General features: G+C 42.8%; 1 protein-coding gene across 2 annotated transcripts in view; it reads right to left on the reverse strand.

Annotated features, from left to right (window-relative positions):
* The window catches only part of ACOX3 (acyl-CoA oxidase 3, pristanoyl), a 195,462-nt gene that overhangs the window by 96,774 nt on the left and 74,075 nt on the right, over positions 1-24,613 (reverse strand). For both annotated transcript variants that reach the window (XM_073610777.1, XM_073610785.1), the window contains exons 8-10: positions 15,755-15,851; positions 10,848-11,030; positions 8,511-8,633 (exon numbers count right to left, since the gene is read on the reverse strand). In XM_073610777.1, coding sequence (XP_073466878.1) covers positions 8,511-8,633; positions 10,848-11,030; positions 15,755-15,851 — 403 coding nt within the window. The remainder of the gene's footprint in view (positions 1-8,510; positions 8,634-10,847; positions 11,031-15,754; positions 15,852-24,613) is intronic.

The following is a 24,613-nucleotide window of genomic DNA, read 5'->3' on the forward strand; positions in this document are numbered from 1 at the left end:
GGACAATAACCCACAGAATTGGTCTCCAGACTCCATTAATGCCTTTGAGAGACTCAAGGCTGCCTTTGTTTCTGCTCCTGTTTTGGTACATCCTGATCCTACGGTACCTTTCATCCTTGAGGTTGATGCATTTGAGACTGGAGTTGGTGCCCTGCTGTCTCAACTGCCTACCTCTGAGAGCGCTATGCATCCTTGTGGCTACTTTTCCAGGATATTATCTCCTGCGGAATGCAATTATGAGATTGGGGACAGAGACTCCATTTTCCCTCATTAAAACTGGCACCACGGCATTTCCGTAGTCTCCGTAGGATTAACCCAGTGGCTTACGCTTTAGACTTTCCTTCTAATGTGCGGATTTCAAATGTATTTCATGTCTCCTTATTAAAATCTTTGGTACGCAACCTTTCACCACTTTGGTACCATGTCCCCTCCCAGTTCAGGTTGAAAACCATGGGGAATATGAGATGCAATCTATCATTGATTCCTGTAGCTACCGTGGGCGCATACAGTACCTGGTTCATTGGAAGGGGTAAGCTCTTGGGTCTCATCCTCTGACGTACATGCTCCTGTCCTCTTCCGTTCCTTTTGTGGACATTTTCCCCTCAAACCTGATGGTCCTCCGAGGGAGAAGGGTCGTTGAGGAGGGGGTACTGTCAGGGCTGGGCTCAGCCCTTCCTTCTCAGAGCTCTGTGCTCAGCTAACGGTTAATTGCCAAAGACTCTTCCTTCCACAGTGACTCCCCTGGTCTTCGTTTCCTGCTCGTCAACTAGAGCTGCTATTTATATAAACTCCTTGGATCCGATCTTCTGTGCCTTACTCTTGGTCAACATATCCGAACTCTCTCTGCTGTGTTTTCCTGTGAAAGACTTTTGCTTGGCTTACTTCCCTTCTGGTTCCTGATCCTGTTTGCTGCACCCGACTTCGCTGATCTCTGGACTCCTGTTTCTCTGGCTTGCTCTTACTACCCGTCCTGGTTACCGAACTCTGGCTATGTTTTGACTACGCTTGCTCTGTTTATACCATTTTATTAAATAGTTTTACTGCACTTCTGTCTCAGTCTGATTCACGGTTCCTGAAAATAAGTCATGCTAGCGTTCAAAATAAATTAGGCTCCTTTATCAGACGTCTGAAAAACATTCATGTTGCTGACGACAACTAATGTGATTTGACAGCTGATATTTTCATATCACTGGGATTAGAGTAAGTGATCCACATTTTTTCAAACATTATCAGCTATTACCAAGTTCACTGGAATATACCGAGACATGTAGATAGTTAAGTCTTGCCTACCTTGTTTTTCTCCCTGCTAAGGCATGTTGACTCAAATTATACTGTAATGCAAACTGAAACACAGTTTGGTATGTGGTTAAATCTAATTGCACACTTGGGTTGATGGATCATTTTCTAAATGTATCTATTCAAGAAAAACTGCAACCTTATTTGGTAGTCATCGAGTTACTTTGACATGTTTATTAAAACCACACGCTAAAGAGAAAGCTTGCAGAATTCATTGTATCTCATAGAAATTCTATTCTCTCAATATGATCATTTACGTGCATAATGTATACAAAGAACACTGGAATACAGGGCCACAACTGATAAACCTGTGTTTTAATCTGAAAGGTTGAATAAGTCATTGGGCACCAAATACCAAGATTTCACTTACTTTAAAACAAATGTGCAGACCTAGGACTTTAAGAGCAGATATCTCATTAATAGAATCTGGATACAAGGGGGTGTGGGGGTTGGGCAGTGAGCAAGAAACTCACACCCGCTCCCCTTCTGAACCATTGCAGGCCATATGACTTCAACACTGGAAGGCCACCTCGATCTACTATCACAAATAAATTATCAAACGAGGGTCCATTGGTGGCACCATGGGCACTCATTACCCCTAATAGTACAACAATGCCATAACTGGATACTAATATTTCTAGGTAAAGTTGATCCAGGTAATATCTGATTGCTTCTTGGTGGATTAGGAAGGACTTTTTTTCTACCGGTGGAGCAAATTGGATCATGCTTTACTGAGGTTTTTTGCCTTCCTCTGGATCAACTGTTGTTATTGGATAGTGTATATGGAAGTTTTGGTTTTAGAGTGTGTTGATTTCCTTTTTTTTCTCTGTTGGTTGAACTGGATGGACTTATGGGCACCATCAGACGCTGATATATAAAAAAAAATACAAAACTATTGTAGCAAGGTCCCAGGCCTTCTTTAGTCTAATGAGAACCTCTGAGAGTTAGGGATAGCTAACATCCTTCTTTGTAAAGTGGGTTACAAGGCAAGGTGGGTGTAGTGCAAGATAGATTCATGGGCACCAGACACTTCTTGAATGCAAAGAGATTTATTGTCTCTTAAAGCGGGGTTTCCATTTTAAAAAAAAAATTAAAAGTCAGCAGCTACATATACTGCAGCTGCTGACTTTTAATAATTGAACACTTACCTGTCCCAGGGTCCAGCGATGCGGGGGTTAAAAGCCCTGCTCATCTGCCCTTCCGCTCGGCAGCACCGGCATTTTAACTGTGGGCGCCCGGCTGTGGCTTCACAGCCAGGCACCCACTGCGCATGCACGAGCCACGCCGCGTGCCGTCACTGGCCGTGCAATCATCTGGGACTGGTCACGTGTCTCAGATCATTGACAAGAGGGAGGGGGGAGAGGCGATCTCCCTTCCTGCGCCGAGGGAAGTGACATCAGGAGCCCAGGCACTGAAGGAGGCAGACTACAAGGGACCCCCTAGCAACAAGCATTTAGAGGGGAGTAAAAAAAAAAAAAAAAAATCTCCAAATGTTTTTTTTTATTTTTTTTAAGCACATTACTAATTTTTTTACTTTAAACAGAACTGTGGGAGAGAGGATCCAGGGCCAGGACACCCTTTAGTAGTTGCAATGTTTATTAGCAGACTCCGAGACTTCTATAGGTAGACTGCCATGCAGGGAAAGACACCCAGCCGGACACCACATTTGCATGTGTAGACACGATGTCTCCTATGGCTACAATCTTGAACAGTTTCTAACAAAGGTTGCAATGAACACTTTCACTTCTCCTACAATAACTTCTTGTAGGTTCTCAACCCACTGAGCTCCCAGTCTCTCTCACTAGACTTGCTGGTTCACGGCCACTGAACCCCGAGAGCTCTTCCAGTCGTCTTACTTAGTATCTTCCTCAAGCGTCACCCCCGATTCCCTGCTGGGTCCCTGGCTTGGCACTTCAGATACTCCTCAACATCACCCCACTGGCTGGGTCCCTGACTTGGCACCTGCTGAAGTTTTCTGATGCTTCACCATCACCAGTTGGTGAGAACACTGCACCGATACTTGCTTTAGCTACTCACTGTGGTCCCTGGCAATAAGGTGGTTGGTCCCTTAGTGGCGACAGCTTCCCCTCTACCTCCGACCACGACGGTTCTCCAGTTGACAGAACTGTCACTTCTGGTTGGACTGCAAGCCGCAGTCCCAACCCTATGCTGTTCTCTTGCTTCTGGATAGGCCCTCAGACAGCCTAGCAGCCATATGTACCCGGGATAGGCCCAAACTCCGGCCTAGCAGCCCGGGCAGCCAAGAACACGTCCACCCAGACAGCCGTCCAGGTGGCACAGAATCCTGATCACCTGACGCCACCCAAATATATAGGTTCTCCCAGCAGGCTAAGGGGCCAAGAAAACCCCTGCCCATTGGCTGAGACACCCCATATACTCCTAATCTGTCCTTGCATCACCCTGGTATTATCTAATGTCACCAGGTTCCCGGCCACCCAGCGACAGAAGAGAGAAGTGCAGCAATTCCAGACTTAGGGTAAGATCAATTGATCCCTAACAATTGGCCAAGGCAACTATACCTGGCAGGTAAATTTACTAGCAGCCCTGCATCAGGGTGCTACACTATATTTATGCACAGTAAATTCTTAAGGCCATAACATATTAAATCACAGCAGCATTCTGCACCCTATGTGGATGAGGGTAGTGGCCAGGTACACATGTAACAATGTGATAATTGCACACTGATTGGCTACCATGCACAGCTGCACCAGATTTTGCACGCTCCAGTTTTATTAAATCAACCCCACCACTTCCTTCTCTTAATACCTTCATTTTTATACTACATTGCAGTAGAAAATGTCCTGTCTGTTGCGCCTTTGATGTGGTTGGATGTGATAGGGTCTGGGATTAAAAGTACCATTTCAGTGTTTGCAGATGACATCAAGATATGCAGTGGAATAATGGCAAATGGGGTTTAATGTTGATAAATGTAACGGTATGCACTTGGGGGCCAAGACTATGCATGTATCATACATACTAGGGAAGTACAACTGGGGGGGATCCATAGTGGAGAAGGATCTGGGGGGTTTGGTAGATCATAAGCTTAATAATAGCATGTAATGCTGCGTAGTATGGTATGGACTCCAGAGAGAGAGATATAATTTTGCCCCTGTACAAATCATTAGTAAGACCTCATCTGGAATATGCAGTTTAGTTTTGGGCACCAGTTCTCAAAAAGGATATGGGGGAACTGGAGAAAGTGCAGAGAAGGGCAACCAAACTGATAAGAGGCATGGAGGAGCTCCGCTATGAGGAAAGATTAGAGAAACTGAATTTATTCTCTCTTGAAGAGGAGCTTAAGGGGGGATATGATCAACATGTACAAATACATAAGTGGTCCATATAGTGAACTTGGTGTTGAGTTATTCACTTTAAGGTCATCACAGAGGACAAGGGGCACTCTTTACGTCTAGCGAAAAAAAAAGATTTAAATCTCCAAATACGGAAAGGTTTCTTCACAGTAAGAGCTGTGAATACAGTGCCTTGAAAAAGTATTCATGCCCCTTGAAATTTTGTCATGTTACAACCAAAAACGTAAATGTATTTTATTAGGATTTTATGTGATAGACCAACACAAAGTGGCACAAAATTGTGAAGTGGAAGGAAAATGATAAATGGTTTTCATCATTTTTTACAAATAAATATGTGAAAAGTGTGGCATGCATTTGTATTCAGCCCCATGTACTCTGATACCCCTAACTAAAATCTAGTGGAACCAATTGCTTTCAGAAGTCACCTAATTAGTAAAAAGAGTCCACCTGTGTGTAATGCAATCTCAGTATAAATACAGCTGTTCTGTGAATTTTTTTTCCCCGCTGTAGCAAATTGGATCATGCTTTGCTGGGGTTTTTCACCTTCCTCTGGATCAACTGTGGGTGAAGAATTGTGTATATGGGATTGTATGATTTTTATTTTTTTATTGGTTGAATTAGATGGAATTTGTTCAACCTAACTATGTAACTATGTTTCCAGTAAAAAGTGCACTAAATAAAGTGTAATGGGAAAGTATGTAAAACTTTTCACAGATCATCCTTCCAGTTGCAGCCTCTCACCTTGCCACAAAGTGTCTTGACTTGTTGCAAGTTACAAAAAGGAGTAGTAGAGCCTAAGTTTATGAAACAGTAACATATGGTGTAGGTACCATAAATCCCGAGATTGTATAGTGGTTGTTGCAAGTTACAATGTCAAAGTCTAATCACTGGGGGAGAGGAGACTAAGGAAATGCTTGCCCTTGCCAGCAGCAGACTGATGATATTATTCTCCCAGTTTGCCCCTCTAAGCTTTTTGCTTATTAGGTAAATACAGATGTGTGCTGAGACCTGTCTTCTGTGCTGAACCACTTTTTGCTGCATGTGCATCCACCTCGGAACTGTGTGCAGGCAGTCAATAGAAGTGGATGCAGGTGGAGCAGCTTGCACAACCACGGTCGCATGTCAAAATATGACATGTGGGCATGAGAGGGTGCACAGATCCAACCGCAGACACTGTGGGGTTAAAACTAGAGGTTGCAAAATCTGGTGCAGCTATGCATGGTAGCCAATCAGCTTCTAACTTCAGATTGATTAAGCTTTGACAACGAAACCTGGAAGCTGATTAATTAATATGCAGAGCTGCACCAGATTTTGCATTCTCCAGTTTTAGCAAAGCACCCACTTCTGTCCGCATGTCAGATTTTGACACATGACTGTGTCCGTGCTTCTGCATCTGCATCCACATCTTTGGGCTGCCTGAACACAGGAACAAGGTGGATGCACACACAGTGAAAAGCGGATCAGCATGGGAGCCCTAAGTTGTAAAAGGTACAACTCTTCCCAAAAGCATACGGTTTGTGTATCTGGTAACACGCCAGCAATTACTCAGCCATCAGGTCCAGGTTATTGGTACTTCTCAATGAATCTGTGATTGCAGTATGACTAAATTATTTTTCCAGGGATATACACTGACATTTTCCAGCTTAAAATTGTTACCATTTAAGTATATAGTTGTGGTTACTTTGACAACACACTCAGGAGTATTCACCACTGATTACTGGGATTTAGATTTAATCTCACTTGATAAAGAACCTGAGAATGATCCAAAAACCTGTCAATGTACTGTATGCACCACACTAACCATTTACAGCACTAGAAGGTTCCTGCTTTCCAGGTACAAGACACCAAGAGGAAGGCAGAGAACATTATAGTGTCACACACATAGGTATCATCACCGGACGTTTCCTAATGAAATGATAGCGAATACACATCTAGATCATTTCACAAGAACAAGCAGATACCAATTCACCAACAGGATTATAGGACACTAAAAAAGACAAAGAGAAGGACAGCTGAAGACAGACAAGGACTAAAGCAGCCCATAGATTATGCCATTTTTTTTTCCTTCCATTTGCTCGATTCTGACTGTGTTGATGGAGGAATTCCTCCTGCAGCGCTATTGTGTTCTGCCGGCGGGGAGCCTTCCCTGTCGGCAGAACACATGGATCACTTCTGGCGGCTATACCTGCCGGCAGTGGTTGCATGAAAAAAATTTGACAAGCTGGTTGTACAGAAGGAGATTGATGGATCGACTTCAATACAACCAGCCTGCCCATAGATGGATTGAATCTCGGGCGAACCCTGCTGAACCAGCCGAGATGCGATCCATCTATGGCTGGCTTTATATGTTATCAAGAAAGGCTGTTTTGGGCCTCATTTACAAGGGAGTTCTGTCCATACACCCATGCAAAGAGCCATCTTTACCTGTATGGGAGCCAGGGCTGTTATTAGAAATCATGGGGCCCCATACTGCCTACCTGACAGGGCCCCGCTACCCCCCGGCCACAGAGAATCAATTTATGTTTTCGCTAAAAATACACTAAAATCATTATTATATGACATGTTTAACGGCCCCCTCTTCTACTGTCCATCCTGAAACATCCCCTTGTGTGCCCGCAGCAGCTGCCAGCAGGAGAGGAGGGAAGCCAGTCGAATTGTAGGGAAGAGGGTGCCTGGAAAGCAAAAGGATGGGGGCACGGATGCTAGAACTGATCGCCCTGCAGCACAGCTGGAGGGAGGGAGCGGAAGAAAAGCTGGCAACGCTGCAGGGGAAGACAGACGAGGATTGGGGTCTACAGTAAGGTAGCACAACTGGCCCTCCTGCTCAGCAGGTGCCCGGGCCCCCTTTGGAACTGATGGGGCCTGGGCCCAGTACAGGAGGGCTGGCTGTACTGCCTTATCAGCAGCCCTCTCGGGAGACAAAAGTGTTCCGCACAGTCGGGTGCAGAAAGCTTGTTAAAATCAATGAAAAGTGAATGGTTGCACAAATGTCCAAGCACATCTCCAAGTGTGCATACATGTGGGACCGATGCACAGATCAGACCACAGACAGACAGTACATCGGTCCTGTGCGGATATCCACTCGGGGATGTGCAGCTTTCCACTTGTCACTGATATTAACAGGCTTATGTTTGGGTAATGGCCCTTATCTTTGTAGTCAGGAAAATCTAAATATGACAGAATTACAATTCCAACCAGCAGATGATGCTCCAGGTTCATTTTTGAATATTTATTAGACTATCGTTTGTTGCTTTAATAAAAAAAATACTGCTAACATAACTCAAGGTAATTTTTTTACACACCCCTAAATGAGTCAGGAGTGACTAGTCCCCTCCACTTTCAGATGGGCCATATGGAGTTTTAATTCAAGAGAGACTGTCTGAAGGAAAACAGCTTCTGTTGTACCTTCTCTTTAGAATCCTGCACTGTTCTGAGTATCCTGTGTCATAAGTGCACCTGTATAAAATGGTTCTGACACTTCCTGGAACTTCTGGATATAAAGGACCATAGGAAAGTGCCTGAGCTTAGCAACAAAAGCAGCCTAGCAGCTAGGCCCAAGCACTGTCACTGCTTCCCCCTGGTTGATTCTTGTGCTGGCTGCGGCTCAGGAAGCAATGGCAAGGGAGTATAGGCAAAGTGAGTAAAAGGGAATTTTGGGAATTGGTGGTGACTTTGCAGAGATAATGTCATTTTGCTTTCCATGGGCAAGGTGACTGTGTCTAAATAATTAAATAACCCAATTTAGGTAAAATCATGCTTTAAAAAGAGAATTAAGGACAGATGATTACATTATAAATGCACACGATATTGTTTGTTCAAGGGAGTAAGGAATTAGGGTCAGAATACTTTAAGGCATTAACAGTTTATTATATAGTACCTTACCTGTCTGGGGCTCCTGTCTTTCATGAGGACCCCAATCTGAAGCTCGATTAAATTCATGAAGAAGCTCTTCGAGAAATAATCCAGAGCATAGGCAGCCGCCAGGTAAGGGATCAATCTCCATTGCTATAATTAAAAAAAAAAAATACAACAGATATACACCATGACATTAATAGGTACGTGCAATAAATAGGATGCGTGTAGTCCTTAAAGTGTTACTAAATCCAGGAGCCAGCATTCACTATATCTGGTCTCCCACAGCACACAGAACATGGAATTGCAATTATTTTAGTAAATATAAACTGCTAGATACCTTTTCTCCTCAGCAGTATATAGCAGTGTGGTGACTTTTAGTCGTGCCTGGTTAAAGCTTGTAGGAGGAGTTTTCATACTGCACTGGCTGTCCTAACAGGATGCAGGGCCCCTGATCCTCTGTCTGGACATGCTGATTGGCCCTGTGCTGATCACATGCACTCTCCCAAGAAAAAAAAAAAAACTCTAGCAATACACACCAAACTGAGCATGTGCAGAGTGACTCCACTAACTCTGTCTTATCCGAACATGTTTTGGGGGCAATGCAAGAAGGGGAGGATCTGAGCATATAGGATCAAACAGCCTTTTTACACAATGCAGGGATTAACCCTTTAGGTTGCACAGTGAGTATAACAAGCATGCTTTACTGCATATACACTCTGATTTTACTGTTGTGGGTTTAGTAACACTTCAAAGGGATATTCTATTTTATGTTTGAGACTCTCGATAGTTAAAATATTACAATTCTTTGGCCATAGATTGAATTTCAGCTTATTCAGCCAAGGGTGTCTCTGCAAGCAACACTTGGCTTGACAAAAGTCAATTTAAAAATCAACTGAGCCCTGTGGAAAATTATCAGATGCAGTCTCTGCTGAAGCATTCAGGCATCTGTGGGTGCCGTGGTTGCCTGAATACAAAAGCCAACATTGGAGATTCCTCTATCCACACTGTTAGCATGGCTGGGGGAATCGACTGATCTCTTCTCGTTCAGCCTGCCATGTATAAGGCTGGTCATAGAAAACTGGGAGAAGACAGCATAAACAATGTTATCTCTCTTTAATAACTACTAGTCCCATCAATCCATGATGTGATGGAGATGGACAATGGCATACATGTTTAAATTTGAGCATGTGTGAGAACTATGGTTTCTTCCAGCTCACAGTGGGAAGGTTTAATTAACAAAGGCAGCAATGTCAATCAAGATAGCAGTGGCTAGGACTTGGTCCGGCCAGGTGTAGACTGACAAGCTACAGGCTTGTGAATCAGCAGTGACAATGGTAACAGCCATGCTTCTTGCACCTTTTTTCATTCCACTATAATGCAGGCCTGGGCAGCCTAGATAAGAGTGGCAACTCTACTCTGAATTTAGGAGTAGTGCAGCATTGTTGTCACCCCATCACAGAAGAGCTCAGACTGGGAGAGAAAGAATCAGAACTAGGAGTCAGTTATGCTGCGGTGTAATGAGCAGGTTGAAGAGACCGCAGAGTGATAAATAAGCTCACCAGTGTGCTGCTTCATTACCCAATCACAAGCTGGGGCAGGGAGAAGACATATAAATGTTAATGAACTGCAAAAGAAAAAAAATGAGGTCTCCTATCCCACCATACAGGGCTGTGCTATGTGGCAGAGCTGTGTCAGAAGTGGATGGACAGAACTACAAATCCTTTGCCAGTTAAAACAGCCTGCCTAAATGTATATCCTTTGTGTATTTACTGTAGTTGTTTGCCTGGAGCTCAGATTTAAAACAATAAGATTCTAACTGCTATCTACAAAGAAAATCATCCTGTAAACATCTTTTTCTCTACACAGTATGAGACAAATGCATGTTTGCCCGTATCGACCTATTCGATTGTATATGTTATTTTAGTTTATCTGTTGTGATTGGATGTTATTGACTGCACATACAGTTTTCTTCTCTCTTGCTTTAGTAATAGACACATAGCTGGAAAATTCTGTAAAACAATAAAGAGAGGGCGCCCCAACCTTGCGCATTGCCCAAGTAATATTTATTAAAATCAAAAGGAAGGAAACATACACCCAAGCAAGTGGAATATAAAGACATATCAGAGTCCACAATGGACAAAAAGCAACCAGGTCACCAGGACTGTGCAAGGCTGTAATGCGCAAGGCTGATGCGACCTCTCTTTATTCTTTTACAGTGTTTCCATTGGGTATTCCCTAACCCTTGGAGGGCAGCAAGGCCTGTGCATGTACTGGGAGCCATAGGAATTCCAGGCTTCTTCCATTGCCATCGCACTACTGTTGAGTGCAGGAGATTGTGTTTGACTGTGATAGCTGGATAATTACCTGTAACTGATACTCAAGAACTGGTATTTCTTCCTTTTCCGTTGGTCCAAACTGACGCCGGGTTGCAGAGAATCGGATAGCGATGGACACAGCGAGTTTTAAATTCACCACTGTCATTCCAATGATTGAGACTCTGCCACTGGAAAGTGTACCGAGAGATGCTCCAAGACGCTGCTTTGGATCCTAAAGGAGGACACACAACAAACAGATGTAGAATGCATAACGTTATAGTGAACCTGACATGGCCCAACACATTTTACAGGCTTATTTTACACGGCAGCGATAAAAGTTAGCGGATGAGACGTGGTTTTACCACCCCCAACTGCCCAGCCGTAAGTTAATATGGCCATTGGCCATGCTAGTACACAACAGGTTGTGCATGGTGGTCAAGTATCACCTCGTCAATGTATGGTAGCCACTGCTCTACTACTCTCAACATTATCAAAGCTCCACAAAGATCCCAACAAAAACTCTAAATATGGCTTTAAGGTCCGGTTCACACTGATGCGACAATCGCTCTGACTTTGGAGCACTTGTCGCATCAGAAGTCGGACCCCATTCTGTGCAATGGAACCATTCTAATCAGTGCGACTTGAGTCACTCTGACTTAGAAAAAGGTTCCTACTACTTTTGGTCTGACTTGCATTGACTTTTGTTACAGAAGTCACATGCCAGCTGTGCCAAAGTCACTCGACTTTGGCACAACTGGCATGCGACTTCTGTAACAAAAGTCAATGCAAGTCATCCCAAAGTCGGACCAAAAGTAGTGCAGAAACCTTTTACTAAGTCGGGTGCAGTGTGAACCTGGCCTCAGTCTGTTTCTGAAAGCTTAGAAACAATAAGTGTTTAGATTAGAAGGCTGGCAGGATCCCAAGATCATGCTATCCAGAGCAAATAGCTGAGATTTCAGTGCATCTGTTGTGAACATTGAATTTCACCATAATGCAGAAAACTTGCTTTACCCGCTTTATCAGAACATGTAAATAATTTAATGTGCATATTTGTGCACAGGCTCACTTTAAAGCAGTGTTAATATTTATATTTAGTTTTAGTCATAGTCTTTTGACTAAAATGACATTTTTAGTTTTAGTCGTATTTCAATCATTCAAATCATTTTAGTGGCCTAAAATCTCCAGTACATTTTAGTTGACTGGAATTTAATGGGTTTGATAAAATTGCAATTCATTATTTAAGAATTTCTCTAGAATTGCCAAACTCATTATATGCTAGTAAAAATCTAATAACATGTAATTATTTATGGTATTAAGCTGGGTTCACACATATGCAGCCGCAGTTTTAGTGCGGCAGTCCAGTGCGGTTCTGTTCACCAATTTAGGTGCGATTCAGGTGCACATTTTTACCTGAAATCGCACCTGAACCGGACCCAAAAACGCACAGGCCTCTTTTTAAAACTGCAGCCACCCCGCACACGTGTGAACTGGCTCCATTGAAAGCCAGTCCAATTCACAAGTTATGCGAATTGGAAGCGGTTAAAAATGCATCTAATTTGCATATTTGTGAACCCGGCCTTAAGGTTTGAACATGCACTACAGGACACAGATTTAGCCGTTGTGATATATAACGTCTTTATAATAAAACCAAGTTTCATAAACAAACAAAAATATTGTTTTTTGACAAACAGAAGTGCAACTTTAAAATATAGAAAAATATATCAAAAAACGGTAAACTCCATTGGCTGTAATGCTATTCCAATATTACCTGAATATATTACCAACATTACATTTTAAGAAAAAAAAAAAAAGAAAAGCCTTTTTCTTAATTTCTTTTTCTTTCAGCAGCTTAGTAGATGCTCCCCACTTCTTATGTGGTAGTACAAAACATGTTTAAACCTTAAAGAGGAACTGCAGTCTGCTCAAATAATTTGTAATAAAAACATCTTTGCCATTCTGAAGCTTCCCTCCAACCACTTTGCATATTATTTTATATATTCTGTGATTCTGTACTTGCCAAATATGCTGCAGAAATCTCCCTCCACTAAGTCTGACTGCAACCATTTTAACTGTGGGCAGCTGAAGCTGCTGCCTGTTCACTTCCTGGATTTACACAGACGCACAGAGGCACACCTCCTGCTCTGCAGCTTTCATTGGCCCTCTTATGAGTCATCCCCCCTCCCTTCCTGGCAAACTCTCAGGAGAGAGAGAGCTGTGCATGATGTCATAAGCCTAGGCTAATGACCAGACAAGAAACAGGAAGTGGGCTGTATAAGGTATTTAGTGGCAGAAAAAAAATATTTTTACTATTCAAAGTTAAAACAACAAGGGCAGAAGATTTAATAGATGGAAAGATGAAAAAATGACTGAAGTTCTGTTTTAAGACCCCTTTCACACTGAGGCCGTTTTCAGGCATTTTAGTGCTAGAAATAGCACCTGTAAAATGCCTGAAAACTGCCTCCCATTCATTGCAATGAGTGCTTTCACACTGGGGCGGTGCGCTTGCGGGACGTTAGAAAAAGTCCTGCAAGCAGTATCTTTGGGGCGGTTTAGGAGCGGTGTATACTGCGCTTCCAAAATGCCCCTGCCCATTGAAATGAATGGGTAGCGCTTCCTAAGCGCCACAACACAGGAGTTTTTAACCCCTTCTTTGGGGTTAAAAGTGCCCTGCTAGCGGCCGAAAAGCGGAGCGCAGAAGCGCCGCTTAAACAGTGTTAAAGCGCTGCTAAAGCGAGCAACGATTTACCGCTAATGGTCGGCGCTTTCAGTTTGAAAGCAGCCTAAAAGAGAAGTATGGGTTTAGGGGTTTTTCCTCCATTGTACTTACCTAGGTGGATGCTGCATCTGTCCCCTGCCGCTTCTGCACTGAAAAATGAGCGATCGAACATCTCTGATGGCTCGGTTCTCACAGCTCCCCAAGCAGAGAGAAGCTGACAGTCAATCAGCAGCTCTCCGCTCTGCTCCTACGTGCTCATTGGAGCGCGGAGCTGTGGAGGGGCAGGGAGTGGCTGTCTCAGGCTCTCAGCGGGTCGCTGAGAGGCTGAGACGGGTGTCAGTCCAGGCACCTGGCGAATCCAGACTTCCATTGTCGGGATTGACTGATTTCTGTAATTTTCTGCTGAAAACGGGTCACAGGAGTACAAAACAATTTGCACTCCTGTGACCCATAGGAGAAGTCCAGCCAAACGAGCTTTGGCTGGACTTCTCCTTTAATGGCTGGACTTTTCCTTTAATGTGCTATTAATATAGACTGGGGATGGAGTTGTGTTGCTGATTTAGAAAAGGCCAGCAGAGGGTTCCAAAGCAATAGTGTGAATGATTGTAATATGTGGAACTTCATAGGAAAGGGAAAGGATTGATGGGAGCCTGCGTCTCTCAGCCAATACAGCTTGCCGATAGAGTCAGGGGGAGCTCTGAGGAAAGCGGAAGTTCAGATGGGTAAAAGTCCCTCCCACACATTTTCATCTGTGTTTTGTTCCATGACGAAAATTGGAATTAGTTTTCCTCAATTGACTTGATTCTAATTTTATTTTCGTTAAGTTTTTGTCACTGAAAACCTGCAGCTGATGAAAACTATACGTAAAATATTTTTGCCGCCAAAACTAACACTGCTTTAACTACTTGCTGCTCGCCCACCGTCAAATGATGGAGGAGCGGTGCAGCTCTCGTTCTGGGACGTCATATGATGGCGTTCCAGAACTGCCGCTCGGGGGCGTGCGGCGCGGCGTTTGCGGCCGCACCGTGTTGCTAGGACACGGCGCGACCCCGATCTGTGTAAAGAGCCCTCTTTAACCATGTGATCGGCTGTGTCCAATCAGAGCCAGCCACATGTAAACAAGGAGATGCTGGTAATCAGCTATCCTCGCCTCACACTGACAGAGTGTGAGGACAGGAGAGCCGATCAGCGGCATCTCCTCACAGGGGGACATCTAGGGATGTAATCAGGGCACTGATCGATTACAATATAGCCATACAGTGTCACAAAACAGTGCCCACCAATGCCAGCATATAGTGCCCACCAGTGGCAGCAATCAGTGCCCACCACTGCCCACAAGTGCCACCAATCAGTGCCCATTAGCGATGCCAGTCAGTGCCGCCTATCTGTGCTGCCCATCAATGCCCATCACTGCTGTCGATCAATGCCCATCAGTGCCACCCATCAATGCCTATCAGTGCCCATCTGTACCGCCTATCCGTGCCCACCAGTGCCGACTATCAGTGCCCATCAGTGCCACCCAACAGTGCCCATAAGTGCGGAATATTAGTGCCTCCTCATCAGTGCCGCCTCATCAATGGCCACCATTTCAGCCTATCAGTGCCCAACAGTGCCACCTCATCAGCGCACATCAGTGAAGGGGAAAATTAATTAGTTACCAAATTTACTGACAGAAAAAAAAGTAAAAAAACTTTTTTTTTCAAAATTTTTGGTCTTTTTTTTTGTAAACAATAAAAAAACCCAGCAGTGATTAAATACCACCAAAAGAAAGCTCTATTTGTGTGAAGAAAATGATAAAAAATTAGTATGGGTACAATGTAGCATGACCGCGCAATTGTCATTCAAAGTGCGACAGCGCTGAAAGCTGAAAAATGGCCTGGGCAGGATGGGGGTGTAAGTGCCCGGTAGGCAAGTGGTTAAAGAGAGGTGTATTACAAAGGTTTATCATGAGATGGCTGCAAAACCCTGCCACCCTAGTTCCACCCTGGTCCACCCTGAGAACCTTAGAATTGTATGTATATTTTGGGGGATTGGGAATATTATGTAATTTATATACTTTAGGAATGTCATGTATATGGTGATCTTGGAATGTCATGTTGTCATTTTGTGTCTTTTTTTCTAAAAATTCAATAAAAATATTTTAAACACAAAGTTTTGTCATATGATGCCATTGATAAACTTTACAAACAATAAAAAAGATGGAAAATGGGCAAGGACCTATAAAAATGTAGAACTTTTACCTTATATCTACTTGTGTAGGTCCCGCTAGAAGTAATGTCTCCAGTGCTATTTAGAAGGTTTTCCTGTGGTATCCGAACATTGTGAAACATTGCAAACCTGTGGAAAATGAATAGATTACACATAGTTTTGGTCTCATTAGGATAACAAATAGTAGGCCCTAAAAATATCCAGTTTTATAAAAGCCCTAGATCAGGGAAGGGTACGTTGTTGTACATACTCATTTGTGAACAAGTAGGAAAACCCATTTCATAATTGTTCAGCTATGCAGAAATAATGTTTGGGTCTCTGTGATGAGAATAACAGGTAGAGTTACTACTTAAACTTGTAGAACAACAGACATTTTTTAGGCCATGTTCACACTTGTTTTGACACGAAAGTCACACGACTTTTGCTTTGACTTTGCTCTATGACTTTGGTCCAACTTCCATGCAACTTTAATGAACAGGATCCGATTTTGATCCGACTTAGAGATGAGTGTGACTGGTCCTTTCACCAATCAAAACAATTCCTTTGGTTCCGCAATGGATGAAACCTCACGTCAAATTTATCACAAAAAAAAAAAAGGCATGCCCCCCCCAAGACCATACTAGACCCTTATGGATTTTAAGGGGAATCCCATGCCAAAATGAAAAAAAAAAATCCATACCAGACCCTTATCCCAGCATGCAGCCTGGCAGGTCAGGAGAGGGGGGACGACGACGAGCGAGCGCCCTCCCCCCTGAACCATACAGGATACATGCCCTCAACATAGGGGGGGTGCTTTGGGGCAGGGGGGCTCTGCCCCAAAGCACAAGGACCTCTTCCCCACAACCCTGGGCTGTGGTTGTAGGGGTCTGTGGGCAGGGGGCTTATCGGAAGGGTCTGCACAAACCGGATACAACCAGCCCTTTGAGGGAAATCATACTGCTGATGCAACCTGCGATGAAATTGAGTTTGACACCCCTGGTCTATATGACAAAATATTTACTCTGTGACTTCATTTGGGCTTTAATCTTAAATTTACCGGTACTTAAAAGAAGTTGTCCTTTATTGTGTTCCCCCTCAGTGTGACCCACAGAACGAAAATGCTTACCTTCAACCCTGCTCCACATTGCAAAACAGTCCCAGCCGTGTCCTGTACCTACTGTACATAAGACCACTTGCCCCATTTATAACTATGACTAGGACTTTACTCCTCTGAACACTCTAGAGATAAATAAATCCATGGTACATACACAGTAGTTGGAGGTATGCATCTGGGGCTTTTGTTCATCAAATTGTGTGCAGCAATGTGCAGGACCATACAGTGAAAAATCTCTGGATCAAGGCTGTATTCTGCTCTGTGGGTTACACTGAGAGGGAAGCAGAAAAGGATAACTTTCCAAATTGTGAAATTGGGGGGGGGTTAGGGTAGTGGGAAATATGCCTTATACATTGGTGGTCAGCAGGTAGAATGTCCCATTTACAAAAGTCAAAAAGAGAATTGGCATCTTGCTACTGACTTTGCCAAAAGGTGTTAGTCCTAGAAATATGCAGGAGCCATCAAATGGGAGGTCAATTAGCCACAGCTGAAGGGATTCCTAGCAACCACTGGAGGAACCATGGTTGTAGGAGATTGCTGGTATAGCCTGCTAATATATCATTATATCATATACAGTTGTGCTCATAAAGTTTACATACCCTGGCAGAATTTATTATTTCTTAGCCATTTTTCAGAGAATATGAATGATGACACAAAAACTTTTCTTTCACTCATGGTTAGTGTTTGGCTGAAGCCAATTACTATCAAAAAACTGTGTTTACTCAATTAAAATTATAATGACAACAGAAACTACCCAAATGACCCTGATCAAAAGTTTACATACCCCAGTTCTTAATACCATGTATTTCCTCCTTTAACATCAATGACAGTTGAAGTCTTTTGTGGTATTTGTGGATGAGGCTCTTTATCTTCTTAGATGGTAAAGCTGCCCATTCCTCTTGGCAAAAAGCCTCCAGTTCCTGTAAATTCTTGAACTGCACGTTTGAGATCACCCCAGAGTGGCTCAATGATATTGAGGTCAGGAGACTGAGATGGCCACTCCAGAACCTTCACTTTATTCTGCTGTAGGCCATGAAAGGTCGACTTGGCCTTGTGTTTTGGATAATTTTCATATTGGAATGTTCAAGTACGTCCCATGTACTGTTTTCTAGTTGATGAATGCAAATGTTCCTCCAGTATTTTTTGATAACATACTGCATTCATCTTGCCATCAATTTTGACCAAATTTCCTGTGCCTTTGTAGCTCACACATCCCCAAAACATCAGCGATCCACCTCCGTGTTTCACAGTAGGAATGGTGTACCTTTCATCATAGGCCTTGTTGACTCCTCTACAAATGAAGAGTTTATGATTGTGGACAAAAAGCTCAATTTTGGTCTCATCACTCCAAATGGCTTTGTGCCAGAAGGTTTGAGGCTTGTCTCTGTGCTGTTTGCGTATTGTAAGCGGGATACCTTGTGGCAGTTGCATAGTAATGGCTTTCTTCTGGCGACTCGACCATGCAGCCCATCTTTATTCAAGTGTCTCCTTATTGTGCATCTTGAAACAGCCACACCACATGTTTTCAGAAAGTTCTGTATTTCATCTGAAGTCATTTGTGGGTTTTTCTTTGCATCCCGAATAATTTTCCAGGCAGTTGTGGCTGAAATTTTAGTTGGTCTACCTGGCCGTGGTTTGGTTTCAATAAAATCCCTCATTTTACTTCTTGATTAGAGTTTAAACACTGCTGATTGGCATTCTCAATTCCTTGAATATCTTTTTATATCCCTTTCCTGTTTTATACAGTTCAACTACCTTTTGCCACAGATCCTTTGACAATTCTTTTGCTTTCCCCATGACTCAGAATCCAGAAACGTCAGTGCAGCACTGGATGAAAGATGCAAGGGTCTGTCAGGAGTCCAGAAACTCATTGACCTTTTATACACATACACTAATAATAAGCAAACAGATCACAGGTGAATATGGTTACCTTTAATAGCCATTCAAACCCCTTTGTGTTAACTTGTGTGCATGTTATCAGGCCAAAATCACCAGGGTATGTAAACTTTTGATCAGGGTCATTTGGGTAGTTTCTGTTGCGATTATGATTTAAAAAGAGTAAACACAGTTGATTGATAATAAATGGCTTCAACTAAACACTAACCATGAGTGAAAGAAGTTTGTGTTATCATTCATATTCTCTGAAAAATGGACAAGAAATCATAAATTCTGCCAGGGTATGTAAACTTATGAGCACAACTGTACATGGCATCTCTTTGATTTCAACCCCACTTCCAAAAGCAGAAAAACCTTGGCATTATGCCCCAGCACTTAATGCTCTCTACCCATGAGCTGAACATATCTAGCAGCAGTAGGGCGATGGCTTTCTCCAGTAATGCAAATATTATTTTATAAGTGTAGAAAAGAAATCAAACTGACAAGTGTGTGGGTAACGTTATCTAAAATAAAAACCTTGGCTATACTTCTCATTTCTCGGCTTTCACTTCGAGGAAAAGCTGTCTGTTTGTATTATTTTGGCATCCACGTGTTTCAAAGTTTGTAGAATATTTACTGCAATTATAAATATTTATGCGGCCACCAGAGTGAATTCATCCATGGATACATTATTTCTAACCACCCGAGCAGAGAGCTTTTGTATTAGGAAGCCGATAGCTGAAATCGCCATAAACAGAGTGAAGTTATGTTACACCAGTACATCCCTCTCCGGTAAGTCAGCTGACTTGTGTTCATTTTTGGAACAAGATAAACTGTCAGATCAGACACATGCCAAAATAGTATGTGCTACAAATACTAGCTTTATAGTGGAATTTCAGCCTAATAATAACTATGCTTTAACCGCTTGCCGACCAGCTGCCGCAGTTTTACTGCAGCAAAATGGCACGGCTGGGCGAAACAACGTTACCCTACGTCGCTTCGACTTTTGGCCTCTAGGGGCGCACGTGTCGTCGGAGGCAAGTGCCCTCAGCGTGTGCCCGGAGCCGATGCAAGTGCCCGGCCAAGGATGACCCCAGGGCTCCCGCGATCACTCGTGACAGAGAGAGAACCGGAAATCTGTGTGTGTAAACGCACAGGTCCCGGTTCTTTCAGGGGAGTAGAGACAGATTATGTGTTCATACTAAGTATAAATACTGATCTCTCTCTCCTCCTAGACAGTCCCATCCCCCCCTACAGTTAGAACACACCTAGGGAACACAGTTAACCCCTTGATCGCCCCCTAGTGTAAACCCCTTCCCTGCCATTGACATTTATACAGTAATCAGTGCATTTTTATAGCACAGATCGCTGTATAATTGTCAATGGTCCCAAAATAGTGTCAAAAGTGTCCGATATGTCCGCCGCAATATCGCAGTCCTGATAAAAAAAAAAAATTGCAGATTGCCGCCATTACTATAAAAAAAAAAAAAAAAAATAATAATAATAATAAAGATGCCAAAAATCTATCCCCTAGTTTGTAGATGCTATAACTTTTGCACAAACCAATCAATATACGCTTATTGCGATTTTTTTTTACCAAAAATATGTGGAAGAATACATATCGGCCTAAACTGAGGAAAAAAATGTGTTTTTTTGATAAAAAATGTGGGATATTTATTATAGCAAAAAAGTAAAAGATTGTGTTTTTTTCAAAATTGTCGCTCTTCTTTTGTTTATATTGCAAAAAATAAAAACCGCAGAGGTGATCAAATACCACCAAAAAAAAGGACGTCAATTTTGTTTGGGTGCAATGTCACACGACCGCATAATTGTCAGTTAAAGCGACGCAGTGCCGTATCGCAAAAAATGGCCTGGTCATTGAGCAGCCAAATCTTCCGAGGCTGTAGTGGTTAAAATCGCTAAAGTATCATGTATAGATTTATTGAAGCAGCCTGATATCATCAGCCACTGGAGTCCCCAAAATACATTACCAAAAGTATTGGGACGCCTGCCTTTACACGCACATGAACTTTAATGGCATCCCATGCTTAGTCCGTAGGGTTCAATATTGAGTTGGCCCACCCTTTGCGGCTATAACAGCTTCAACTCTTCTGGGAAGGCTGTCCACAAGGTTTATGAGTGTGTCTATGGGGTTGTTTGACCATTCTTCTAGAAGCGAATTTGTGAGGTCAGGCACTGATGTTGGATGAGAAGGCCTGGCTCGCAGTCTCTGCACTAATTCATCCCAAAGGTGTTCTATCATGTTGAGGTCAGGACTCTGTGCAGGCCAGTCAAGTTCCTCCACCCCAAACTTGCTCATCCACACTTTAGTGCCAAAAGTATTGGGCCACCCCTCCCTCCAAATCATTTTGATTATGGTGTCGGGTTGTTTTTCAGGGATCGGGCTTGGCCCCTTAGTCAGCATACCAAGACATTTTGGAAAAATTCATGCTCCCAACTTTGTGGGAACAGTTTAGGGATGGCCCCTTCCTGTTTCAACATGACTGCGCACCAGTGCACAAAGCAAGGTCCATAAAGACATGGATGAGTGAGTTTGGGGTGGAGGAACTTGACTGCCCTGCACAGAGTCCTGACCTCAACCCGACAGAACACCTTTGGGATGAATTAGAGCAGAGACTGCGAGCCATCACTGCCTGACCTCACAAATGCGCTTCTGGAAGAATGGTCAAACATTCCCATAGACACACTCCTAAACCTTGTGGACAGCCTTCCCAGAGAAGTTGAAGCTGTTATAGCTGCAAAGGGTGGGCCAATGCAAGTGCGTGTAAAGGCAGGCGTCTCAATACTTTTGGTAACATAGTGTATATAAGATGCCAATGTGTGGTTCAACCAGCAAAAACATGAAACAAAATTATATTTGTTTTGTAGAATTTGCCCTTTGTTACCCAGGGATGGAACTGTCATTGTTAAAACCAGGCAGCAGCTTTACGCCAATATACAAAGGACTGGACTGCTGAAACGCATAGTGTAGACTTTTACTGATCCCTATGCAGATATGTGTGCAGAAAAGTGAGATACTTAGCAGACTGGGTGAAGAAATAATGTAAGAAACCTGAATGACTGATGATTTTAGAAACAGTAGGTGACACCTGCATTTATCAGTATACAGTAACTGTTTAATATTATTCCCATGCTATATAAAGGCCGTTTAAAAGTGTTTTAATGTCAGCTTACTAAGTTGAGTTATACTTACTAAGTATATTTCCTGTATATGTTTACTAGAGGAGAGAATACAATTAAAGTGTATATACAGTACAGCCAAAACTTTTTGCTGTAGTTTTGGATAGAGCAATGGTTCCAACCCTGGTAAGTTTATCTTTTAGTTGTTTGTGACCTTTCCGGAAGATTTCCCCTCAATTCCTGTCCTGGAGACACAACAGGGAGTTGTAGGAAATCTCTACAAGAGAATTTCCTCTCCTAAGCCAGGCATCCATGGGTCGAAATTTGTCCGGTTCAGCAGGGACTGGCTGAATTTTGATCCATGTATGGGCAGGCTGGTTTTGTACAAGTCGATAATTATCAATCGATTTGTGTACAACCAGCCGGTCGGGTTTTTCCCACATGATCAGTTCCGCCGGCTACAGCCAGCAACACTGATCATTGTATTCTGACATTGGGTCCCGCTGTCAGAATAAAATGCCACAGTGGGAGCGATTCCACCATCCACCTCAAATACGTGGATGGGGAATTGGATCTTTATTTTCCGTTCAACCTGAATTACTGGAAATGTGTTTCTTCCTTACAGTTCAGATGTCACTAAGGCCCTTTTCACATTAAGGCGCTTCTAAACTGCCCTTAAAACACTGAGCGCATTTTGAGTCGCTTTTTGGGCGCTTCCTATTCATTTCTATGGAGAGGAATGTTTTTAAGGCGCTTTTTTTTTTTTTTTTTTTTAGCTCTCCAAACATGCCCCTGAGATGCTGCATGCCCAAATTTTTTCACCGCATTGCCAGTGCACCTCCCCAGTGTGAAAGCATTCATTGATTTTAATGGGAAGCATTTTTCGTGAGCTTTTCAGGCGCTTTTTTTTAACAAAAACGAAAAACTCCTCAGTGTGAAAGGGCTCTAAGGACAGTCCAAGCGGGGATGTGGCCATGGTCAGGAACAAATATTCAAATGTCCGCAATGAACCTGACAACAAAGTTCTAGAAATGTAATAGTCATTTAGATACAAACAGTGCTTAATGGAAACTCTATATAAGTAAAAATGTTTAAAATGTGGAACACGGCGTATTCCACGTCTACTGTTTTTCATTCCAGGAACATTTATTTTTCTAGATCTTCCTGTATAGGAGAATCAAGAGTTTCAAAAGCAGAACTATGCAGTTCAAGCCCTTGCTGGCTGTGTGAAGGGTTTACGACCCAGTCAAATACGTTCTAATAAAAATAAATGAAATACGTGCTACAGCATGACCCGTGATACCTGCTCTGACCATAAAGAGACAGTAAACAAATAGAAGTCAGACTGGAAATAGATGTTTAGCATGTATGAAAATTATCAGTAAAATGAAAACATAGCAAAGATGCTTCTGACTACAGATGAACTTCAGCTAAATTGCTTTTGCTGCTAAATTATTCATTTCTCCAATGTGAATTTTTTGTAACAAAATTATTCTACTCCTTTTTTTATTTAGTGTGTTTTTTTGGGGGGTGTATTTTTTGCTAGAAAAATTACTTAGAACCCCAAAACATTACATAGATTTTTTTTTTTAGCAAAGACCCTAGAGAATAAAATGCAAGTCATTGCAATATTTTATGTCACACTGTATTTGCGCAGCGGTCTTTCAAACGCAATTTTTTTTAGAAAAAATACACTTTCATGAATAAAAAAAAAAAAAAAAACAATAGTAAAGTTAGTCCAATTTTTTTGTATAATGTGAAATGTTACGTTAATGATGTTACGAGTAAATAGATACCCAACATATCATGCTTTAAAATTGCGCACACTCATGGAATGGTGACAAACTACAGTACTTAAAAATTTCCATAGGCGACACTTTAAAAATGTTTTAAAGAGGAAGTAAACCCTAATGGGTTTACTTCCTCTTTGTTTCCCTGCAAAGGTAAAGCATAATGGGCTACTATGCGTGCCCATTATGTGTCACTTACCTGACACAGGAGCCTACGATGTCACCGCTGTCCCCTCTGCTACGGAGCGTCCATCTTCTTTCCGGGTACCGTCGATCTGGTGCTGTGATTGGCCGGAGCCGCGATGACGTCACTCCCGTGCATGCACACGGGAGCCGCCACTAATGGCATATCGCCGCTAGCAGCGGCATGCTCAGTGCGCCTGCGCGCCGATGTCTACGGCACATACGCCGTAGACAGCGGTGCCTGTCTTTTTGCAAATATCTCCTAAACCGTGTAGGTTTAGGAGATATTTCTTGGACCTACAGGTAAGCTTTAATCTAGGCTTACCTGTAGGTCAAAGTGGTCTGTAAGGGTTTACAACCACTTTAACGAGTTACAGATGAGGTCTAGTGCTAGAATTATTACTACTGTAGTACTCCGTATTACCATCGCACACATTCCTGGATAAAGCTCTAAAAGATTTGGGTGCTGCAGGGAAAAACTACCATCTGGAAACTGGTTCAGAAAGTCACAATAAGGATATTTGCCAGCACACCATGAATCGAAGAGTAGCATCCAAACTGATTTTTTATTGAAGTACGATCACATCACATATCGGGTAGTGCAACATTTCAGAGTTACTCAGGACCCTATCAATCAGTTTGGACGCCACTTGTCGATCCAAAAATCAGTTTGGACGCCACTTGTCGATCCATGGTGTGCTGGCAAATACCCTCATTCTAGAATTATTGCTCTCACTCCAACGATCGTGGCGATACCTCACATGTGTGGTTTGAATACTGTTTACATTTGCGGCCGCAACTTACATATG

Source organism: Aquarana catesbeiana, linkage group LG01 (assembly GCF_042186555.1).
Source record: "Aquarana catesbeiana isolate 2022-GZ linkage group LG01, ASM4218655v1, whole genome shotgun sequence".
Taxonomy (NCBI): Eukaryota; Metazoa; Chordata; class Amphibia; order Anura; family Ranidae; genus Aquarana; species Aquarana catesbeiana.